Source organism: Battus philenor, unplaced genomic scaffold (genome assembly GCF_028537555.1).
Source record: "Battus philenor isolate CCGP_79_NKW_IND1 unplaced genomic scaffold, ilBatPhil1.0.hap1 SCAF_2, whole genome shotgun sequence".
NCBI lineage: Eukaryota > Metazoa > Arthropoda > Insecta > Lepidoptera > Papilionidae > Battus > Battus philenor.
The window spans coordinates 11534681-11555024 of NW_027181682.1; the positions used below are offsets into that span (position 1 = coordinate 11534681).

The window sequence follows — 20344 nt, forward strand, 5'->3', positions numbered from 1 at the left end:
TTCATTAAAACCGATTGAATCGGGTCAATGACCAAATTCACTGTTTAACTGTTATCGACAAATTTATTACAAAAGGTATGTAATTTAAAATATAGGCATTAATGATTTATATAAATTTGTTTAATGTCATATAAATTGATTTCCATTTTCGAATAGTGACATTTACACAGAAAACTTAAAAGCAATTCACTGGAACTAAAACTCATAACGAGAAACGACAAAACTTCTGACATAGATATAGATATAATTAACAATTAGACCTAGTCAAATTAATAACAAAACGCAATTAATATAGAATACGTATCAAAATGTTTTTCTTTATTGTAAAACACACATATATACTATATACACTTTTACAGATGTCGACATTTTCAATATTCACTTCTCACTAAGATTACGTATTAACATTACGAAACTAGCTGAATTTTCGTATAAAATTACTGATAATGGGACTAATATTGGGAATTGACACAAAAAATATCCCATGACCAATCAGTTTTCAGATATTCGATTTATCATAAATGTAAAAAAATATGTAAAGTTTAAAAGTAACCTTTAATAAAAATCTCACATCAACTGACATTTAATAGTATTACAAAAGAATGTTAAACTCAAAGATTGTAGCACAAGATATCATGCAGTGGTGTAATCCAATGAGTTATTGTTCGACTCCATGGCTTCATAGCATCACCTGTTGCCGAGTGAAGAACATAACTGCATATTAAGTTCTAATAATTATTAGTCATGATTATCATGGCCTACCATAACTGTCAAGCCGCACTAAATATTATTTGTTAAATGTCATATTTTTTATAATTTTTCCAACCGACAACAACTTTGATGGTCTACAAAGGAAGCAACGCGCCGATCAAGATAGGCCAGGTGCCGCTAATTAATGCCACGTTTAACAATTTATTGCACCGGTGTGTAAAATAATCAAATCATATCAATAAAAGTATTCTGTCAAATAATCAGGTAATCGTCAATTGAAAATCGAGAACAGACACCATTTTTTAAATTTCATTGTAATCGGTAATATAGGCGATCCTATGCGTCTAAGCCATAGGTTTACGGAATAGAAACGTGGAATTGAACGAAGACATGTTGATGCCTAGAAAATTTAGTGTTGAATTTTAAAATACTTTGGTCATACGGAAGGAAGACGACGCTATGTAAACACTTGTTGTCTAGAGTAGAGTGTTTCAAACACTGTTAGATGATCTCTGAATTTTGAGTCCATCGCCAACCTCTGCGGTGGACGAATCAAGCGAGGGTCTTTATGATATCGCCCTGAATCTTTACATGCAAAATAGGCCGTTAGATGATGAAAAGGTACGAATGACCATATCACAATTTTTCTGCCAAAAACATACAACTAATTAGAAAAGTAAAAACTTATTTATGAATATTTGTGCGCTGCTTGCTGTTGTATTCATATACTAAAGTTTTTCGTTGTCCCCCGACAAACAAAATTCATTAAAAAAACACGATTTAGAAATACAATACTCAGTCGTCTCTTCGTTCCAGTAATTTCTCTAACTATAATTTCACACTACTTTACTAATATTCACTACACATACATAAATGGGCTGGACGACCTTTTGAAAGAAAGACCTTTAACTAGTATTGCAAATATGTTCAGCATCTTAAATAGCATTTGCATAGTCACCGATCATTTCAAATGTAATATTTATTCAGTTATATTATACACAAGAGAACAAAGTTATTTTGATACCGTGCATACGTGAATATGATCTATCGTAATTTTATATAACGATATATTCAAGATTTAGATATATATATATTTATAAAAATCGAAATATTAACTTCAAACTCAGAATTATTTTAGTCATTCTATTTTTATTGTTATTTTTTACTATACTGTATTATTAAGACCGACGTGTTCGCTGTTTTTAATGTTAAACAACACCAACTCACATTCAATTTTTAAAGAAATGTGTTTCTAAATATGTAAATATTAATAGAAAAAGGTTGCAGTGTCTAATTTAACAAAGAAAATAGAAATGCAGAAAATATCAAGTATGTTCGTGGTCTTTAAGAGAATCCTTGTTCATTCGACTATAGCAAGTAAACTAAGTTTTTGAACGAACCTTCCAAATTAGTTAATACATTAAACTTTTAGGATAAGCGCTGTAAACAATACATTAGGTCAATGATAATTCGCGTTACAAAGGCAAAAAGTGTTACCTCAGATCTTGTATTATATTAATATATAGATAAAAAATCATTTAAATGTAAAAGGCGAAAAAACACATACTTGGGTACATTTTTATTTTATTACTCGTACAAGCGGTCACAGAAGTAAAGCCTGTTCATAAATATTTAATTTTTTTATTCAGGATGTCCTGAATTAAAAATATCAGTACATATGCTGACAAAATTAATCATCTATTTTCTGAATTATAAAACAACATTTCTGTTATATAAGAGTAAACGTTGAAAGAAAATTAAGATTTTCATGAAAATACGAAGATACTACTGGCCTATGAGCTTTACGTTTTAGCACATAATAGTATGGCATTACCAAACTATACCATTTAGTGAAACGCAGTATAGTATTAACCTGCGAAGATTCTTTAATATTTGATGCAGTTTTATGATCTAATACATTTACGACAAGACATTGCAATGGTTACATTACAATGTCTCGCAGGTTAATTGGCAAAATGCAACGTTGTACAAAGCACATCAGCGATAGTAATATCGTTTAAGTAAATTATCTTTCGTGCAGTAAATTTATATTTTATGAATTGTAAATATATTTCGTTCATTTGATTAAATTGGAATCAAAACCGAGGACGAAAAACAAAGTTGTTAGTTTTCATCAATAACTAACTGAATTATTGTTAAATTGTTGTGAAGAGAACGCCAAACGAACAGTCGGCACATAAAAACTGCGCGTTATGACAGCGCATCCAAATATTCCGAACAAACCCATTCTCGAGAAAGGTCAACCGTACATAAATCGTACGCCAGTTAGTTCCCTCTAACAAAGTCCACTTGGCAGTAAAGTGGCTGCTTGTAAATCAAAACGACGAATCGACAAAAAAATATAAACACGCCAAGACAGACCGACATCGCACACCACTCGACGTTAGTGACGTATGCTGTTTTATGTATCGATAAAAATCGATTAAAATAAACATTTATAAATTTTTATCGTAAACAATTTTTGTATTAAACAAAATGACAACCGCGAAGAAAAATGTAATAAATACCAAAACCGTATATAATAATGTTCATGTAACTAATTAAAGTCCATGAAAGTGATGTTTTCCAAATGAAGAATATATTCTTACGAAATAAAATATTAAGTATTAGTTTATTTACTTGAAACAACAAAAATAAAACGGTAATATTTATCGATAAGAACATAATCGTTGGCGCCCTACACGACGTGACTAAAACGAAGTATAAAGGAAAGGATTCTGCAGAGCAATAAAAAAAGATAAGGCGTATTACGGGATGTCCGAAGATAAAGGCTCGCTTTATGTTTTCATATTAACTTGGATGTAAAACGGTGGAAAAAACAGACAAATGCAGAAGGGAACGCGTGAAATTAAACTAATATCGGAATTTCAAATGTAATAAAATGATGAAGTCGTTAAAGTTAAATAGCGATCATTTTTCTTAGCTTTTACCTAAACACATTTATAATAGTAAGCAAGGTATAAAGGGATTAGAATCATATAGTTACTACAGAGAAAGCATGCTACATGACATTAGAACTAAATTTCTTAAGGTAACTTGCTTAAGAAATTTAGTTCTAATGTCATGTAGCACGCTTTCTCTCAATCTATCAGAACTTAGCTCTACTTAGACATAATCATTTAATGGCTGTATGGATAGAAGTAACCAACAATAAACGAATATAACTATTACAAACTGATACAAATATAATTTGAAATATCTATGAACTAACATAACCATAAGATGTATGTTACTAACATCATGGTTAGTTGTAACAAACATTTTAAATATAGCAAGTGTTATCAAAAAATTAATAGAGAATGCATTGTAAGGCAATTTAAAAACACGCTCCGGCGCCCACCCTCCTATAAAATTTGTCCCTGATATCCCATTTTGATTGGACGGGTTGATTTATCTCTTGTTTAGGATTTTATGTGACGTTTATCTAATGTTGATACTTTTTAAAACTGATAAAAATGCATGAATATGTAAATAGAATTCATATGCATTTGAAATGAGCGTTTTTAATTGTTTTCGTACTAGGCGTATTAAGAATTAATAATTCTCTTTGAATTAAACTTAATCTAAGTTTTTTAACCTATTTTTGTAACATTAAAGAATACTAAATTATTAATTTTACTTCGGTCCATTTTGAATATTAATTAACAGGTTGGTGGTTATTTATTTCTACAATAATTTTGGATATTAACGTTAATAGTTTTAGTCATTTTTTCCCAAAATACATGACACAGATTCAACAGTCCGCATTTTTTATTAATAATTTTAGGAAAAATTTTACGACCATTTAAAAAATCAGTGTTAATATAATAAAATTGTACACATTTTATTGCATTTCAATGAGTCACTGTGAACATAAAACCCTGCAAGCACAGGATGAGCTTCTGTATTTAGCTCACTTGGCGGGCTTCCTCACGCGATTACACTGTAATCAACCTTGCTTGAAATTTAGACAACATGGCGACAGGATCCATATTTAGTTTATGCATCGATTTGAATTATTCTTTTAGAGTAACATTAGAAACATGTTATTCGCAAATAGACGTGGAATTCAACTACGTAATAATTTTTATATTTATTATTATGATATCTGTAGGGATAGATAATAAACAATATATAAATTTCATGCTTTAAAGGGATATATAAAGGTTATGTTTAGCTCATATAATAATCCTTATATTGAAAACGCTTTTTCTTACTTCACTATGATTACGTTATTTATTATTTCTTGAACCATTGATTTTTGCGTTAAAGTACCATACATTATTTGACAGCAAATTAACTATATATTCACCATATATGTATAGAAAGTATTTAATAAAATGTTTTCGTAGATAATTGGTAAAATATCAAAATGCCTCCATCGCAGCGAACAAAGAGCGTAACAATAGAGACATTTCCCTCGAGACACGGATCCTCGCGAGCCGCAGCACACTGATTCAGAATAACTTCACTTGTTGCGACGCGAGGGGCTGCACTAACGCCCGGCGCGGGACTAATACGCCGATTATAACAATTGCACGCACTTGTTACTGCGCGCGATCGAATTATAATAATGATACTGTAATTATTTCTTGACGAAAGTACTTTTTAGGAAACCAGCTGTTCGGGTACCGTTCGGCTGATTTATGCAAAGCATGTTGCGTTGATTTCTTATTTTTATTTTGAAATTATTACCTTTTTTTTAATACTACATTTTCTTTCGTTGATTACAGATTCGAAAACGCCCTTATAACTATTCGCTATGGTATAATTTTATCTTCATCATTATTGGAGCAGTAGGGCGTCCACTGCATGATAAAGGCATTCTACATAAACTTTCAATATGACTAATATTAAAATAAATCTATATTAATAACATAATAATTGACTAAATGTTTCTGAGACGAAAATTCGAGAACGGCTTCATGATTTAATCTGGAAGCTTCACATGGAAAGAAAAAAATGAACAAACTGCGGAAGATTAGCAAAACAGAGTAAAATACCTGTATTTAACAGTCAAAAATTTGTCGACAATCAAGACAGCGTGTTTGAATATAACCAGAAAAAAAACGTATACCAATTGCTATGAAAATATAATCACATTATTACTTAAGTCTATAGGGAAGGCCAATTTCCGGCAGAGGGCGCCGTATTGCATTGTACGAAACAGAAAACTTATGAAAGAAATCGTTATTCAATAATAGAACATTAAAAAATAAGAAAGTGATCACTCATAATAAAGTTTTATTAATTTATTGCGACGGTATCGTCTCGCAGTATGTTAATAGTTACTGCCCATGCTATCGGGATTAAATAATTTATTGCAAGCAGAACTATGTTATGAAACAGTTTACACTTCAAACCAGAATTGATCTAGAAAAAATGCAGGTTTAATTTTTTTTTGTAAAAGCATAGAAATCACATGAAGGTACAAAACACCTGGCATAACTTTGATTTACATAATCATCTTTGCATTGTGCACCTTGAGGTAAAAAACATTAGACTAGTAATTACGCTCTACGGTGTTGTCTACCTAAGAAACCTATTACAAAAGAGATTTACCATCAATAATCCTATAACCAGTACTATGATCAACATATGATTGATTGTGCGAAATTCTAACATGATTATTTTTTATCATCATGTCTGCTGATACGCTCACTGTAAGACATAGACCTCCTCGAAAGATCTACATAATGTCTGCTGCTGTTGCCTGCTCGCATCCAGTGACTTCACATGACTTTAACTATGTCGTCGATCCAACTAGTAGGGGACCTATCGACGCCTCGTCTGTCTGTGTATCGCCAGACGAGTACCTTTCGGCACCAACTGCTGTTGGTTGCACCAGCGATAACCTCCGCCCACTGCCACTTCAAACGAGCAATTCTTTGAGCTACGTCAGCGACTTTGGTTTGTGTTGGTTTTCGCGTGTGTGTATGTATCCCCTTATTTCTGATTCTCCTAACATAAATCTCTGTTATAATATTTATATTAAGTATAGTAGTAAATATTTGTAACCGTCGTCATAATTTCAGCACATAGACGCCAATTGTAAGGCACAGGTCTCCTCCAAAGATATCTATGGGGGGACAAATTATAATCGCCACTTTTGGCAGGCGGGTTGGCGTTCGTAGCTTGGTATTATGCTATACAAAAAACGCTGCTGTCCATCTTCTAAAAACTGGACTATGTGCAGCGGCAATCGTATATTATTAATGTACAAAGTAAGTATATACGATTGTATCCCGAGAATGAACCCGCGACCTACGACGACTAAGTAAAAAAAAGATGGCGCAATATAATTCATTAAGTATTTTAAATGCTGTGAAAGCTTATGTAGAAGTTATGTTTAACTCAAACGATTATCAAAGGACATCAAGCAATTAATATTTTTTCTTTCATTACATCACTAAAGAACCTGTACGAACTTGTATAGAACATGTTTCGTCACGCAAACAAATAATAAATTTTATCAAATGTTACAGTCCATAGAACCGCATTAAATGTTTCATGTGCAAACACAACGGTTTTTTTTTTTAAATAAACTAACAACGGAAATACCTTTATAAAAGATGAAGAATTTTCTTTAGAGCCGCGTACTGGACAACACATCGTTTGAAGAAATTAACAAGAGAGTCTATTAAAACTTTTCCGAATCATTAACATATTTTGAGCAGTTCAAATACAACAAGTGATAGAGACCTGAGATGACACGAGTTAAACGAACACTATTAACTCTATCTTAACTAGTCCATTACGCCACGCTTTTTGATAGTTTCTATTAAGTTAACTAATACAGTTATTGCTTTACGCTACATACACAAACTACGTGGTTCACCTGTTGGTAAATGTTTATTTAAATTTGTTAAACTATTTGTTAAAACTTTCTTTTCGTATCCGCTGTCTTAAGCCGGAAATTTAGGACGTCTCAATACCAAGATTCGGCGTGGTTTCATAGAGAGAACAGTTAACATTTAGCGAGGAAAAGAGGTCGAAATCGTTATCATCTTAGCGCCTTCTTGGACAACCGCCAGAAGTATTATTGACAATGGAAAGGTTAAAACTATTGGTTTAGTAATGTTCATACTGTCGTCTCACAATCCTCCTCTTGGAGGGAGATTAGAGAGTTAAGTAATTTGGTTTACGATCATAGATCGCTGGTTTAATTACGAGCCATAAAGGTTAATAAATTAAAAAAATAAAATAAAAAAACAATTTAGATGGCGAACAAAACTGTCTTGACACCAATAAACAAATACTTGTTATATTTTAATGAAACAATTTAGCGCGAATGTCAATGTTTTGTCTGTCGTTGTAAAGAGGGTGGATAGACATGACAAAATGCAACGCGGGTCGGGCCCGGTCCCCGTCGCGTACACAATGCCAATTTTCCGCTCACCGCCACCGACTGCGCAATTATTTAGATAAACCTCTCTGCGTGACTATAAAAACATCTTCCCCTCCCCTACGGCGCCGTTTGTTGTCTTTGGGGCTTTGTAAATTTATTGCCCGGAGTTAACCGGCGCTGTTAGGAAAAAATGTACTTTTAATTTATCTCGTTAAAGGGTTGAAGGACGGGCGGGTTCGCGAAGTAATTATTCCGGAATTGGCCACTTTGCCTGATGAATCCATCCCGTTGAACCCTTTTACGGAGGGCGATCGCGGAGTGAATTAATTCAGTTGCGATTTTAGAGAAGTGAAAGATTAAATTCGGGAGATGAGACTCCGAGTAATTAGGAGCAACTACATTCTGAAGTTGCGTCTTCTTTACTACCAACTCTGTACGGCTTACGTAATGCGATTGTTCTATTATTATATATCTTTCCAAAGAAACAAAGTTTTCAAGATGTGATGCATATAATAATATATGAAATGCACATAATGCTAAATTGTCGCTTAGTTATGTAGCACTATTGCGTAATGTAGAGAGAACAAATAAAATTACATCGGAGAACAAGCATACAAATTTAAAACAATAATTGCAAGTTCTGGCTTACCGGCCGGTTTTAGTGATGATCATCTCAGTGCCGAGGTCGTGGAACTTATCCCAAAGTTCTTTAGTTTCGAGTTGGCAGTCCACTGTGAGGAGCTCCTCGCAGTTACAGGAAGTGGTCGGTGGCAGTGGTCGCGCTGGTGACGGCGTGTCCCTCTCCCCTAGTTCTGCAATAGTATTCTTACATGAACATACTAGTGCGGTGTTACCTTTAGCGATTACAACTTTATAAACGATAGCCAGCCGTTCTGTTAAAGATGGTCGAAATAGAAGACAATCGCTATTACAATGTACCGTAACATAAGCAACTACATTTAGGTTTAAAGAATTTAATCTCGTAAAACTTATATTAAGTTTGCTTACAAGAAGATGAATTACTTTATGTTACGCTTATTTCATCATCATAATTTCAGCCAGTGGCCGCTCAATTCTGGACATACGAGTCCCCCGAATATTTCAGCCTATCTATATTCAGCATCCTCCTAGATCTTAACCAGGTCGTATGTCCTTGTTTCTACGCATGCCAGAGTACGTGGTCTGTACTCCAGAACCATAAGACCCGTAAATCATTCGTATATTCATTTACTATTTTTAAATCCAGACCGTTGGATGTTCAAAACATAAAGATCTATAATACCCATACTTTAAGTTTATTTTTTAAAACTCCGATATTGTTACATTTTTATATTTAGCAACTTTATACAATAAAAAACAGACAGAGTAAATTTTCTAACACCAGGCATATGTTTAAGTCATTAATTATTTTATCCAAAGTGTATTTATAATGTTCTTTGTCAAAGCAATAGGTTAGTTTAAACAGTTAGTAATGCCACCTTTCCGATTCACTCGAATCGGATCACGTGCAGGCATTGTGAGAACGCGATGTGTAAGAAAGTTTATTTATTATGATAATCACCGAGTCAGTAATTATGACTTCAATTTACTTTTTACGTCGCAATCAGCGAGTACAAAGGTATTGTGTGTCAAAAGAATAATTACAGTTATGCGTCTTTCCGATCATTACAAATTGTGATATCACGTGTTGCATACAATGAGACTTACGTTTGATATTTAATTTGTATTTATTAACTTCACTATTGAACTATTACTCTTGTTATGTCATTAATGATTGCCATAGATGGAGCCATTTTTAGTGCTTGCTGCACTTCCTAAATTCTAGATTCTTTGTACTGATTTACAAGTTAGTCGATACATAAACAATAATTTTCAATTAAAATTTACAATAAGATCGGCTGAAAGCGGCCTGTATCCAGCTTCTTTCGACGACATCGACAAGATCGTCTAATCCCTGTTTTGGTGGACTTCTTACGATGCGCTTGCCATAAACAAGAATAAGCTTTCAGAAATCTCGATTCTTGGTTTACTTTTTTTTCTGCAAATCTCTTTGCACAGTCCGAACAATAGTAATTGGCACGACATATGCCTCTCCAATAGATTTTCAATACGTCCAGTTGGAAGCTATACGCATACGCCTTCCGACGATCAGAACAAACTAATATTACAACTGAATTAAAGCTTTTAGTTTGACTTTTGTGTCAGCATTAATATTGTTTTAGATAATATGAATGATCTGTACGTCAAAGTCCGCAACGTCCTAATTACACAAAATATTTTTTGATAAAACCGTTAGCGATCTCCTTAAATAAATGTCTGATACCATACGCGTGACGAATCAAAATCTAATTAAAAGAAATTGTTGCAAAAGCTTTTAAAGTTGTAATTAACAAGATATTACATGTCAATGTAATGTTTCCTTATATTTTATTTCAGCCATTTAAATCTCGTTCATGTTATTATTTATTATCATATTTTCAATTGTGTGTACATTTATAATTGATACTAAAATGTTGAAGAACTTTAAGTTTTATTTTAATCATAATTTACGTATACAAATCAAATTTTTGTCGCTTAATTATGATAAGTCGGTAATTAATAAAACCTCATTTAAATATTAGGTTAACGTTTAAGTAGAATTAATAAATATTTTAATTTTACATAAACGAAGTATTTTTAAACTTTTGATAACATTTTCAACAACGTAATATCAGCTCTAGTAATCTCAGAGGTGTCTAGCATGGCCCCCGCCAATAGATTCCCAATTGGACTGATTGGACGTCTTACGCTACGCTTGCCAATCCCTGTTCTCTCCAGAACCTTAACTCCTCATCGGCCAACTGTTCTGCGCGCTAGGTGACCTGCTCACTGCCACTACAACTTGCCAATCTGCTTCACTAAATCAATTATTTTCATTCGTCTGCGGATCTCTTTATCCTTAAAAAGATCTCGTAGAGAAATTACATAAACGAATACACTCTCTATTGCTCGTTTAGTGACAGTGAGCCAAAGAGATTTAAAGCGGGAGACAACGGTTCAGCCCCGTAAGTTATCATTGGTAACATTGGTCATAGACACCTTCAGGCACTGGATAAAAACGTAACGTTAACGTTGTATTGATTTTAATTGATTGATAATATAATTACAATATCTTTTCGTATATTTATTCATTACAAATTCTAATCTTGAGCCGTAGCTTTACTATACATTATGAATTTAACTTTAGTTTAATAGATATATTAATCCAAATAATTTTGATGTACATTCCAAAGACAATTTAGAATCGAGTATAGACCTGAAAAACTAAATTTTAATACAACTAATATTAAAATAAATTTAAAATTTTCAAACTTTACATCTATATCACCGAGTCTGCGTAAATCAATATACGACTCTTTACATTTTATGACGAAATTAATTCTTGCTAATTTAAGCAATTCTAGCCATTGACGTAAATATATATACGTCAGATGAGAATGTACAAGTATGTATGTAAGATGTTCAATGCAGGCCGATTACAGCCGGTGCCATTGAAAATCTATGAAAAAGTCCTATGTACAATCGACGTCATACGGGTGAAAAGATGATGATTAAGAATGTGATAAACATTATACCCCATCTATGGCGCTAATTCGCGTAAAATAAGTTAAGTAACTCCAGATTTGAACCACGACAGATGTTGCATTAATTAATCCAGACTAGGCCCACATGTACCACGATTCTAGATGTTACAGTGGTTGGACATGTCTTATAGGTCTAACATGATATGGTCAAATACCTGAGGAAGGAGCGGGCGAAGGCACAGCGTGGTCGGAGGCGTCACGCTCACCGTCTGAGCACTGCTCTACATCAACCTCCACATCCTCATCAGGCACCGGCGACCGGCAGCTCGATGCGGGAGAGCTGAGTGACGCTGGTGAACTCTGCCGCGACGACAAACCTGCTGATTAAAAAGATACGTTCAAACCAGGAAATACAATGCAAACCTTGTAGGCGACTAACATCGTCGACATTTCAGACGTAGGATGTAGACCCACCCTTATAGATTTCCGAAAGGACCTGATGTGAGCGGCCTACATCCACATTCAGCGTCTTCCAATGACCTCAGTGCACGTTTATAACTAAATAAAATCATTCTCTTTCAAGAAAATCTTTAAGTTGTAACCTCAAAATATGTCATAGTGTTAATTATTCAAAGATTCAAGCGAAACTGAAACTTTCTTGTGTCTTGACTTAAATTTAAAACAAAGTTGATTTTAAATAATAAAGTACAATTTAAAATCTACTGCCGGCGTCATGGGTTGATAAGATCTTATACGATTAGGATTGTGTTAACAGATACAGGGGTATTGGTTATAAGGGTAAAACCTTTAAAAGCGTGAATATATAGCTCTATGATACACCTAATGCAAAAATTAAAGGTTTCTGAAATTATAATTAACTTACTGATATTATATAATATAGTAAGAAAAAGTTTTTACTAAATTCAAATTACGTATTTAAAATAACTTTTTATATGCAAGAAGTTACAGGCATGTCGCAGTCCAATAGAAAAATATAAATTAATATGTCATATGATCAACGACTCGTTAAAATTTTGCCACACAAATTGTGATGAGCGGTAACTATTTATTTAAATATGAATTATGACTCCTTCCTTACTCTTGGACTCCTTCAAAATTTAAAACATTTCAAAAGATTAAGACTTTTGAAATAAATTTTAAGGAAAAAAAGATAAAATTTATTGTTTCATATAGTACTAAGTATATAAATATTATATTAGTTATAACGTCAGAATCAGAATACGTAAAAGGGTAAATAATAAAAACCGTTGGTAACGAAAGTTAGAATCAAAACAGCTGTTGCATTTTATGCGCCGACAAAAGAACTGTAAAGGAAACACAAATTAATACATAAATTAGGAATTTATAACATTAAAAATGAAATAATGTAAGCAGGCAATAACAAAGTAGCGATCAACGGCGCCATAAAAATGTAGTTCAATACAAGTCGCGAGGGCCCGGTCGGTGTCGAATATGCTCGGTTCCGCACAATTAATCCTAAATAACGAACGCGGCCGCAACGCGACGCCTGCGTTCGCGCAAACTACTCCAATTAGTATTGAGAGCCACTGCTTTACCAGCCCATAGTTAAAAAATTTCGTCATGCTTAATGGTGAAACGACCAGAAAGGCGAAGGAATCATTTAAACTCGCCTGAATATTGACTTACCGGGCGTAATTGGCATATACACGGAATTAGAACTCGGATTTTTTTAATAGTTTTTTTTAATAATCGATATAGTTCGGTGCTTGTGCACCTATTCAGCTTCTTCTATCTCAGGACTAAATTAATTTTTCTTAGCATTAGTATATATGATTATCAACATGGCGATGTTCCCACCGTTGGGAAACATACCCCTTGAACAAAAACTGTGAGCCGTAATCAACTACGTGTATATTTGTATATTACATCTTTTAAAATTTTACCGTACGGCGCTTACATTCTATTTTTACTTTTAAGGCCTAATACGTTTCATAAAATATTATTGTGAAATGTAACCATATAACGTCTGAATCTTAACATCAAATAATGCATTTATAAGCCAGAATAATTTTCACTAGTTTTGCGTACTTCCATCATTTGCATCATATATTATCATCATTATTTCATTTGTACGGCTATAGTCTTCTCCAAAGATTTCCAATAAGATTGGGGACCCACTGTATCCAGCGTCCTCTGACGACGAATAAGGTCTGTCCACTACAGTGGCTAATAGTGGTTTTAATTATTTATTAGTTATTGCTAACTCCAAAACTTCAAGGCGCCAGCGGCCATCATACATACGGCAACAGAGACCGGAACCTCTTTTGTACTCTTATAGAAGATACGAGTCGACATTATTGACCATAGTTTAATGCGTTTGTTTATAGAGCCTAAACTACTAGTAATCTTGCTTCATAAAATGTCATCAAATAATTAAAATGATTTTTGTAAAGGCATTTTCAAAGGATTTCGTAAAGGCATCTTTAAATTCTTTCTCGGTGTCAATACATTTCAATGTTTATTTAGACGATATAACAGTTGAATTCACATGTAGCAATAATTACCATCAAAATTTCAACCTTTTACAAACAACTTCAACGTAATACTATTACATTTGGTGTAATATTTATACCACACAATGCGTTGCAATTAGGTAAAAATGTTCTCAGCGTTTATTTTCTTCGCTGTCTAATATTCTGACTGTTAAATCTATTCATGAATATTCATATTAAAATTTCATCTTCTAACAATTATGGATCAAGATAACATCTATTTTAATTTTTTCTGAGTCTTCCTGAACTATGTATCGTGTATATACAAATACGCTGAACTTAATAAACGATTTCTTTGGTTCTCGAATTTAAAATAACGATTTTTTATGTGTATGTGAGTATATGTGTATATGTATTATATAAGACTGTTTAAGTTTGAGTTAACTTTTTTATATGTAAGATTATGATTCTTTTGCACGTCCTCACAATGTATATAATGCTTAAGGCGGAAACTTGTAATGACCGCTTGATGTATAAGTCGCCAGTTAAAATGTAAGTAAGTTTTTAAGTTTCCTGAACAAGTAAAAAAATATATATGAGAATTTTTATTAAGTAAGTCTTTACAGCTCAACATCTTCATTATGATTTCAGCCATAGGACTTCCACATCTGGACATAGATATATTTTCCGATTTTTCAACAGGGCCTGACGACGCTTTCATCAGCCCTGTTGGATCTTATCAAGACTGATATACAAGTCAGAACCTTAAAGCCTATTAGGCTATCAGTTCTGTAACCTCCCAACGGACCCTTATACTTATCAATCCGCCGGGCTATATCGCTTACTTTCATTCGTCTACGGATCTCCTCATTTCCGACAAACTTTTAATTAGGTTAAGTAATAAATTGTCCTTTTATCTGCATTGCGAACGAGCAATACAATCTACAAAACACAGTAGGATAAAAAAAAATTAGTACATTTTTATAATCATATAATGTCGGGCATGAAACTGTAACACAATTATGTTAATTAAAACTATAAATCAAATAGGTACTTTCTCCAACTAAAACGTGATGGAGGTCTGTAACAAAGACGTAATTTTGTGTATTAACATTCCAATGTTTCGTGTTCTTGGCGACAATGTTCCATGAACGATAATAAAAAGTTTTATGTAAGCGATTCCTTCTTTAGGCATAATATAATTTTTTTTCTATTATAAAATAGCGCGTAACCATTATAGTTTCATATTATAAATTAAAACTGCTACTATTTGCTTCTTAATGTTTATCTGTAAAGCATTCTTGGTTTAAAACCTTCATAATTAAATAATTAACCTTAATTGTACACTAGATATCGCTTGCGATGTATTTAACATGGAAATTATAATTTCTTCTTTCATCTTACAAGCACAACATAATTAATACAATATTAAACTGAGCACAAAGGCGCGTCTGGCTATTTTCTGAAGCACACATATGCTCAATATGAAGTCTTCAATAACAGAGTACAGTACAGAGTACTGCATTTTTTCTTCGACAACTGATAATGTATTACATAGATGTAGGTATCTTTGCCGACTTAAAGAAATATGCAATAGAAAAATAACTACTTCACTTTCATTAGTAGAAAGTTTATTTTACTTTATATACTATTAATATATTAAGCAGTGGCAGCCCTGTGGTAAGGATTGAGACCTGCGATCATACGTCCAGGATTCGATTACCGGGATACAATCTTTTATAATTCACACTTTGTGTATTAATTATAAAGGATTGCGCCTTCTCACAAACAAGTTTCCGGAGGATGTACAGCAGCGTCCTCTACGCACCATATTACCACACTGCGATCGCCAACTCCTTTGCCATGTGTGGCAATTATGGTATATCCCCATAAATATATCTTTAAGGCAAGCCAATGCAGTGAAACGAAGATTTATGTATTACTTAATTAATTTTCTGCAGAAAATATTGTAAGATGTGAAATAAACCGGGGCAGGCAAAAAACCGATAGTGTAGTAATTATTTAAAAAAAAAAAGTTACATTTTACAAAGTCGAAACTTGTCCTTGTTGTGTTGTTGCGTTGTCTTGATAAAGTTAGACAAGATAAGACAAAACAAAACAAGACAGGCAAACAGATGCTAGTTTTACACTCTGTTGTAGAAATTTTCTTATTTTCTTTGGTCTTGGTTGTAATTCATATATATTAAACATTGTCTAACTGCTCTAAAGATTGTCTCTTAGTTTAAGAATCATAACAATAGATTCGTTATTCGTCGAATTTCAATATCATACCACGGCACCAATCAAGCGATGGCGTTTTGAAGCCTTCGAAATATGAAGTATCCATCTACCACAAAGCTTTCTAACACCTAAATATCCGTGCGGAATTTTTAGAATTTAACTTATTCCTTATTTAACTTATATTTTGTTCGAATGTTCTGGTTGGTGTCTCTTTTCTCAAATTATAATGTGCCACATTACTATGAAGGTTGGCTTCTGAAATCATTAAATGCCGGCAATTACGCTGACCATCAAAGAGATTAGAACGATCATGTTTGAACTCAAGTAGAGTCTCATCACTATAAGCTAACCGAAGTCCATCATAACTTTTTGCTAACTAATAAAGCAACAAAAATTATAAAAAATACACCACAGAAATTGTTATGTATTAAATCACAAATTGAAAATAAATCACAGAATGATGTGTACGTAAAAAAATTTAAAAATAATAAAAGATAAAGTACTATTTTCAAGTTACAAAATGTTTTTTATTACTTTTAACGGACTGTAAAAAAATCAGTTTCAACAATGTACAAAATAATTTTAAGACCTGAAAAATATCACGTAACGCTTTGGTGTCTTTTCTGATTTGTCTAAAGCTTTTTATTATTACGGTCCTACAAATTAGAAAACTTTTCTAATTGGAAATAGAATAGAGTAGAATTCAACTGACATGTTATAGACATATTGTCTGATATATAGAGATCTGAAATAAAATATTAACGGCTTTAATTAATGTTTGATATATTTTGATAGTTGCACTTTGTTCTGAGTTACCGCTTAATTCAGACATTATTGTGTCTATGCTATTTATGAAAATTAAGGATTTTGTAATCGATAATGAATGAATGGTGGTAAATAATAAGTTTCAACGCCGTATAAAATGTTAACTATCTACATTAAATATATTTTTAAATCAATGTAATAGGCGGCGACAACCATAATGAAACCCGTAACTCTGTTATCATTGTGACTTTTTCTTTTTTTCTCTTAAAATTCTGACAATGTGTGTTGTCGGTAATGACTTACAACACGGATACGTAGTCCCACTTCAAGTATCATCGGCATGAGCCCGTCGCTTTACAAGTCATGGAGGAGTAAGCTCGGAATTTCTCTATGAGATTGTATCTGGTATAAGGAGTTTGAAAGAACCCGACATAGCCCAGCAGATTGACAGATTGAAGTGGTAATAGGCAGGCAACGTAATGCGTAGACAGGCAGCCACTTGGGCCTTAAGCTTCTGGAGTGAACCGGCAAGCGTAAGACGTCCACATACAAAATACCCGAATACCTTGTTAAAGTAACTAGAAAGTTCTCGATGCAAGGCGCTTCTAATTAATCCTATTGGAAATCTATGAAGCCTACGCCCGACCGTGTTCTCGATCAATAGTAATATTTTTCATCATAAGAACAGAAATACAGTCATTTAAGTCGCTCATAACCAGGGATATTTTGTGGCGTAGAGTGAATGAATTACGTGGTAACATTTCGGACGATGGTGCTGTTTTAATGCTAGAAGTATTCTATTTGAAAAGACTACGAGGTCCAAACAAATAATAAAACAAAATCAATGAATACTAACATTCACGGTTGTTATAAGGTGCGTCGTATAGGACCTATTTAACAATATTATTGTAATGTAAAAGATTTTATGAATTTTATAAAATTTAATACATAATTGAGGCTTCATATAAGGTCGAACTAAAAGAACTGCGGTGTAAGAACCAGGGAGAAATAAAGACGAGGATGCTTCTGCAATGGAAACGACGGACCAACGAGGTGGAAAGATGACCTTCTTAATGTCTTCGGAAGACGCTGATTGGAAACCACGTCCAACCGACCCTAATAAAAATCTAATCTAGAATGCAAGGTATTAAAAGAAATGACTCGAAGAGAAGTAGGACGTGAGGGCACGGGAAAACGGTTTTTAAACAACCTTTAAAAATGTTTTTTTTAGTAAATATGACGAGAAAATTGTAACAATTATCTTTTCCCAACGCTAAACGTAAATGATACGAAATGTTAATATTTAATGTTATACATTTTGCGCAACGAAGTTTTGACTTCTTACCTTAATACATAATAATGATACGATAAATTTATCTTTTAGCACTGCTGGCAACAGTGTATTTAAACCAGAATATATGCGTGCTCCTGTTTTGTAGTAAATTTAAAGTAGATGTGATATCTATAAGTACGCGCTTCTGTTAACATCTAACAAAGCGCACTTTTCAGCTAGTTACGCAAAGGTTAACAGTTACAGGACGAATATATTTCCTTTAATCATCGTTTTTATTCTTGAACCGTATATCACCGACTGTTATCTTTGTACTATAAAACACTATTAAATTAAACATTTTTCGGAAATGAAAACAAATGGGAGATTTAAATAAAATGAAAAAAGTGTGATTTATAAAATAAATATTTCCCAGAAGTTTTCTGGCGTTCTAATTTATTTGTAAAATAATTTTAAGTTGAAATTTTTTGTACATAGGTGGTTTGCTAGACAAATGGCTTATCTACCTATAAGAAATGTAATCTTATAAGACCAAACAGCTGAATTAATTCCAATAGGATTATTGATTATTTTTAAACTCATTGAGAAATATAAATATTTGAAATCCTGTAGTATTTGTCTTAGTGTTTGCTTTGATTTCAATGCTTAATATCGATTTTTTTTTTAATAAAACTTGCGGCAATCTTAAATTTTTGTACATAAGCAAAACAAAACATAATGTGAATAAATTTGTCAACCATATTTTATTAAAATTAGTCCGTCGGATCTAGTTTTATAGGATATACTAGAATTCTGTTTTTTTTTTTTAGAATTTCGAAACTGCGCTATTGTAAACGTAATTATGTAAATTAAAGTTGCTATTAAATAAATCAAGTGCCCATATTAAGAAAACGTCAACATATTATTATATTCTCAAATTGTTCTTACATTGTGTAATTTAATTTAAATATGTTATTATAAATTTTGTAATTGAAAGTAAATTATACCCAATAAATAGCACATTTATAAAAAAAGTAAACGATCGAAAGAAACGTCGTTTAAATTTTAAAACATTTATGAATTTTAAGTAAGGCATGCTTTAACTGGCTAATTCAAATATGTTTTAGTGATATGAATGTGTCAATCGCAGAACGAAATATTATAACAATTTTATGGTAAACCTGAAAAAAGTGTACAGTACGACAGAAACTTTTTTCCAAATAATTTTTTATTAAAGCCATTAACAGTAAGTACTGATTAACTACTACGATTATTTAAATGAACAATATTTCTTCAAGGTCCTTGAAAAGGCATTTCCAATTTTGGTGGATCGAATCCAAACATAATATAATTTTAAATAGATAAAAGCCTAAAAAAGGGCAGTAAAAAATTGCAGGAGGTAATAAAAGTTAGGCCTATCTGACCGATATGTGTCGGCGAGCGAGCGGCGGGACTGCGCGGTTCCGTGGCGCTTCGGGCCATGATCGCAGCAATGGAGAAGTCCGTCGCCCTGGTCTTGCCTTCCTCCGCCACCATTCTGCAGCCGGCCCAGCACCCCGCGCCTTCCACATCCATCAACGGTTTCTGTTCTCAAACGGCCATCTCATCAACAACGTCCGACCCATCGCCCACCATACGTCTCAACTAAAACACGGCCATTTTCAGTTTTCACACTTGATCACAGATTTAATGTTGATTGACTTTAATGTTAGTGCGAACACATGTAAGCCGTCCGAATACGTACATAAGCGATAGCGGTTCGGCGGCTGAACGCGAACTGAGCGCGGGCAGCGACGCGCGGGGCGGGGCGGGGCGCGGGGCGGCGCCACTTCCCCGTGCGGCCACTGGCGGCCCTACCCGCTGTCACCGCTCCCCACGCCGAACGCCTGCACCCTTACTAAGCTCATAACAATATAGCATTATTATTTAATTTGTATTCCATATCATATCGCTCACTCTTGATGGAGCTGTC

The 20344-nt window shown here is 33.4% G+C and overlaps 1 protein-coding gene across 1 annotated transcript in view; it reads right to left on the reverse strand.

Moving 5' to 3' along the window:
* Nucleotides 1-20133, reverse strand: part of mid (midline) — a 99836-nt gene extending 79703 nt beyond the window's left edge. Inside the window, exons 1-3 of the mRNA XM_068764732.1 lie at nucleotides 19797-20133; nucleotides 11838-11999; nucleotides 8709-8871 (exon numbers count right to left, since the gene is read on the reverse strand). Coding sequence (XP_068620833.1) covers nucleotides 8709-8871; nucleotides 11838-11999; nucleotides 19797-19947 — 476 coding nt within the window. The 5' untranslated portion in view covers nucleotides 19948-20133. The remainder of the gene's footprint in view (nucleotides 1-8708; nucleotides 8872-11837; nucleotides 12000-19796) is intronic.
* Nucleotides 20134-20344: the final 211 nt, after the last annotated feature.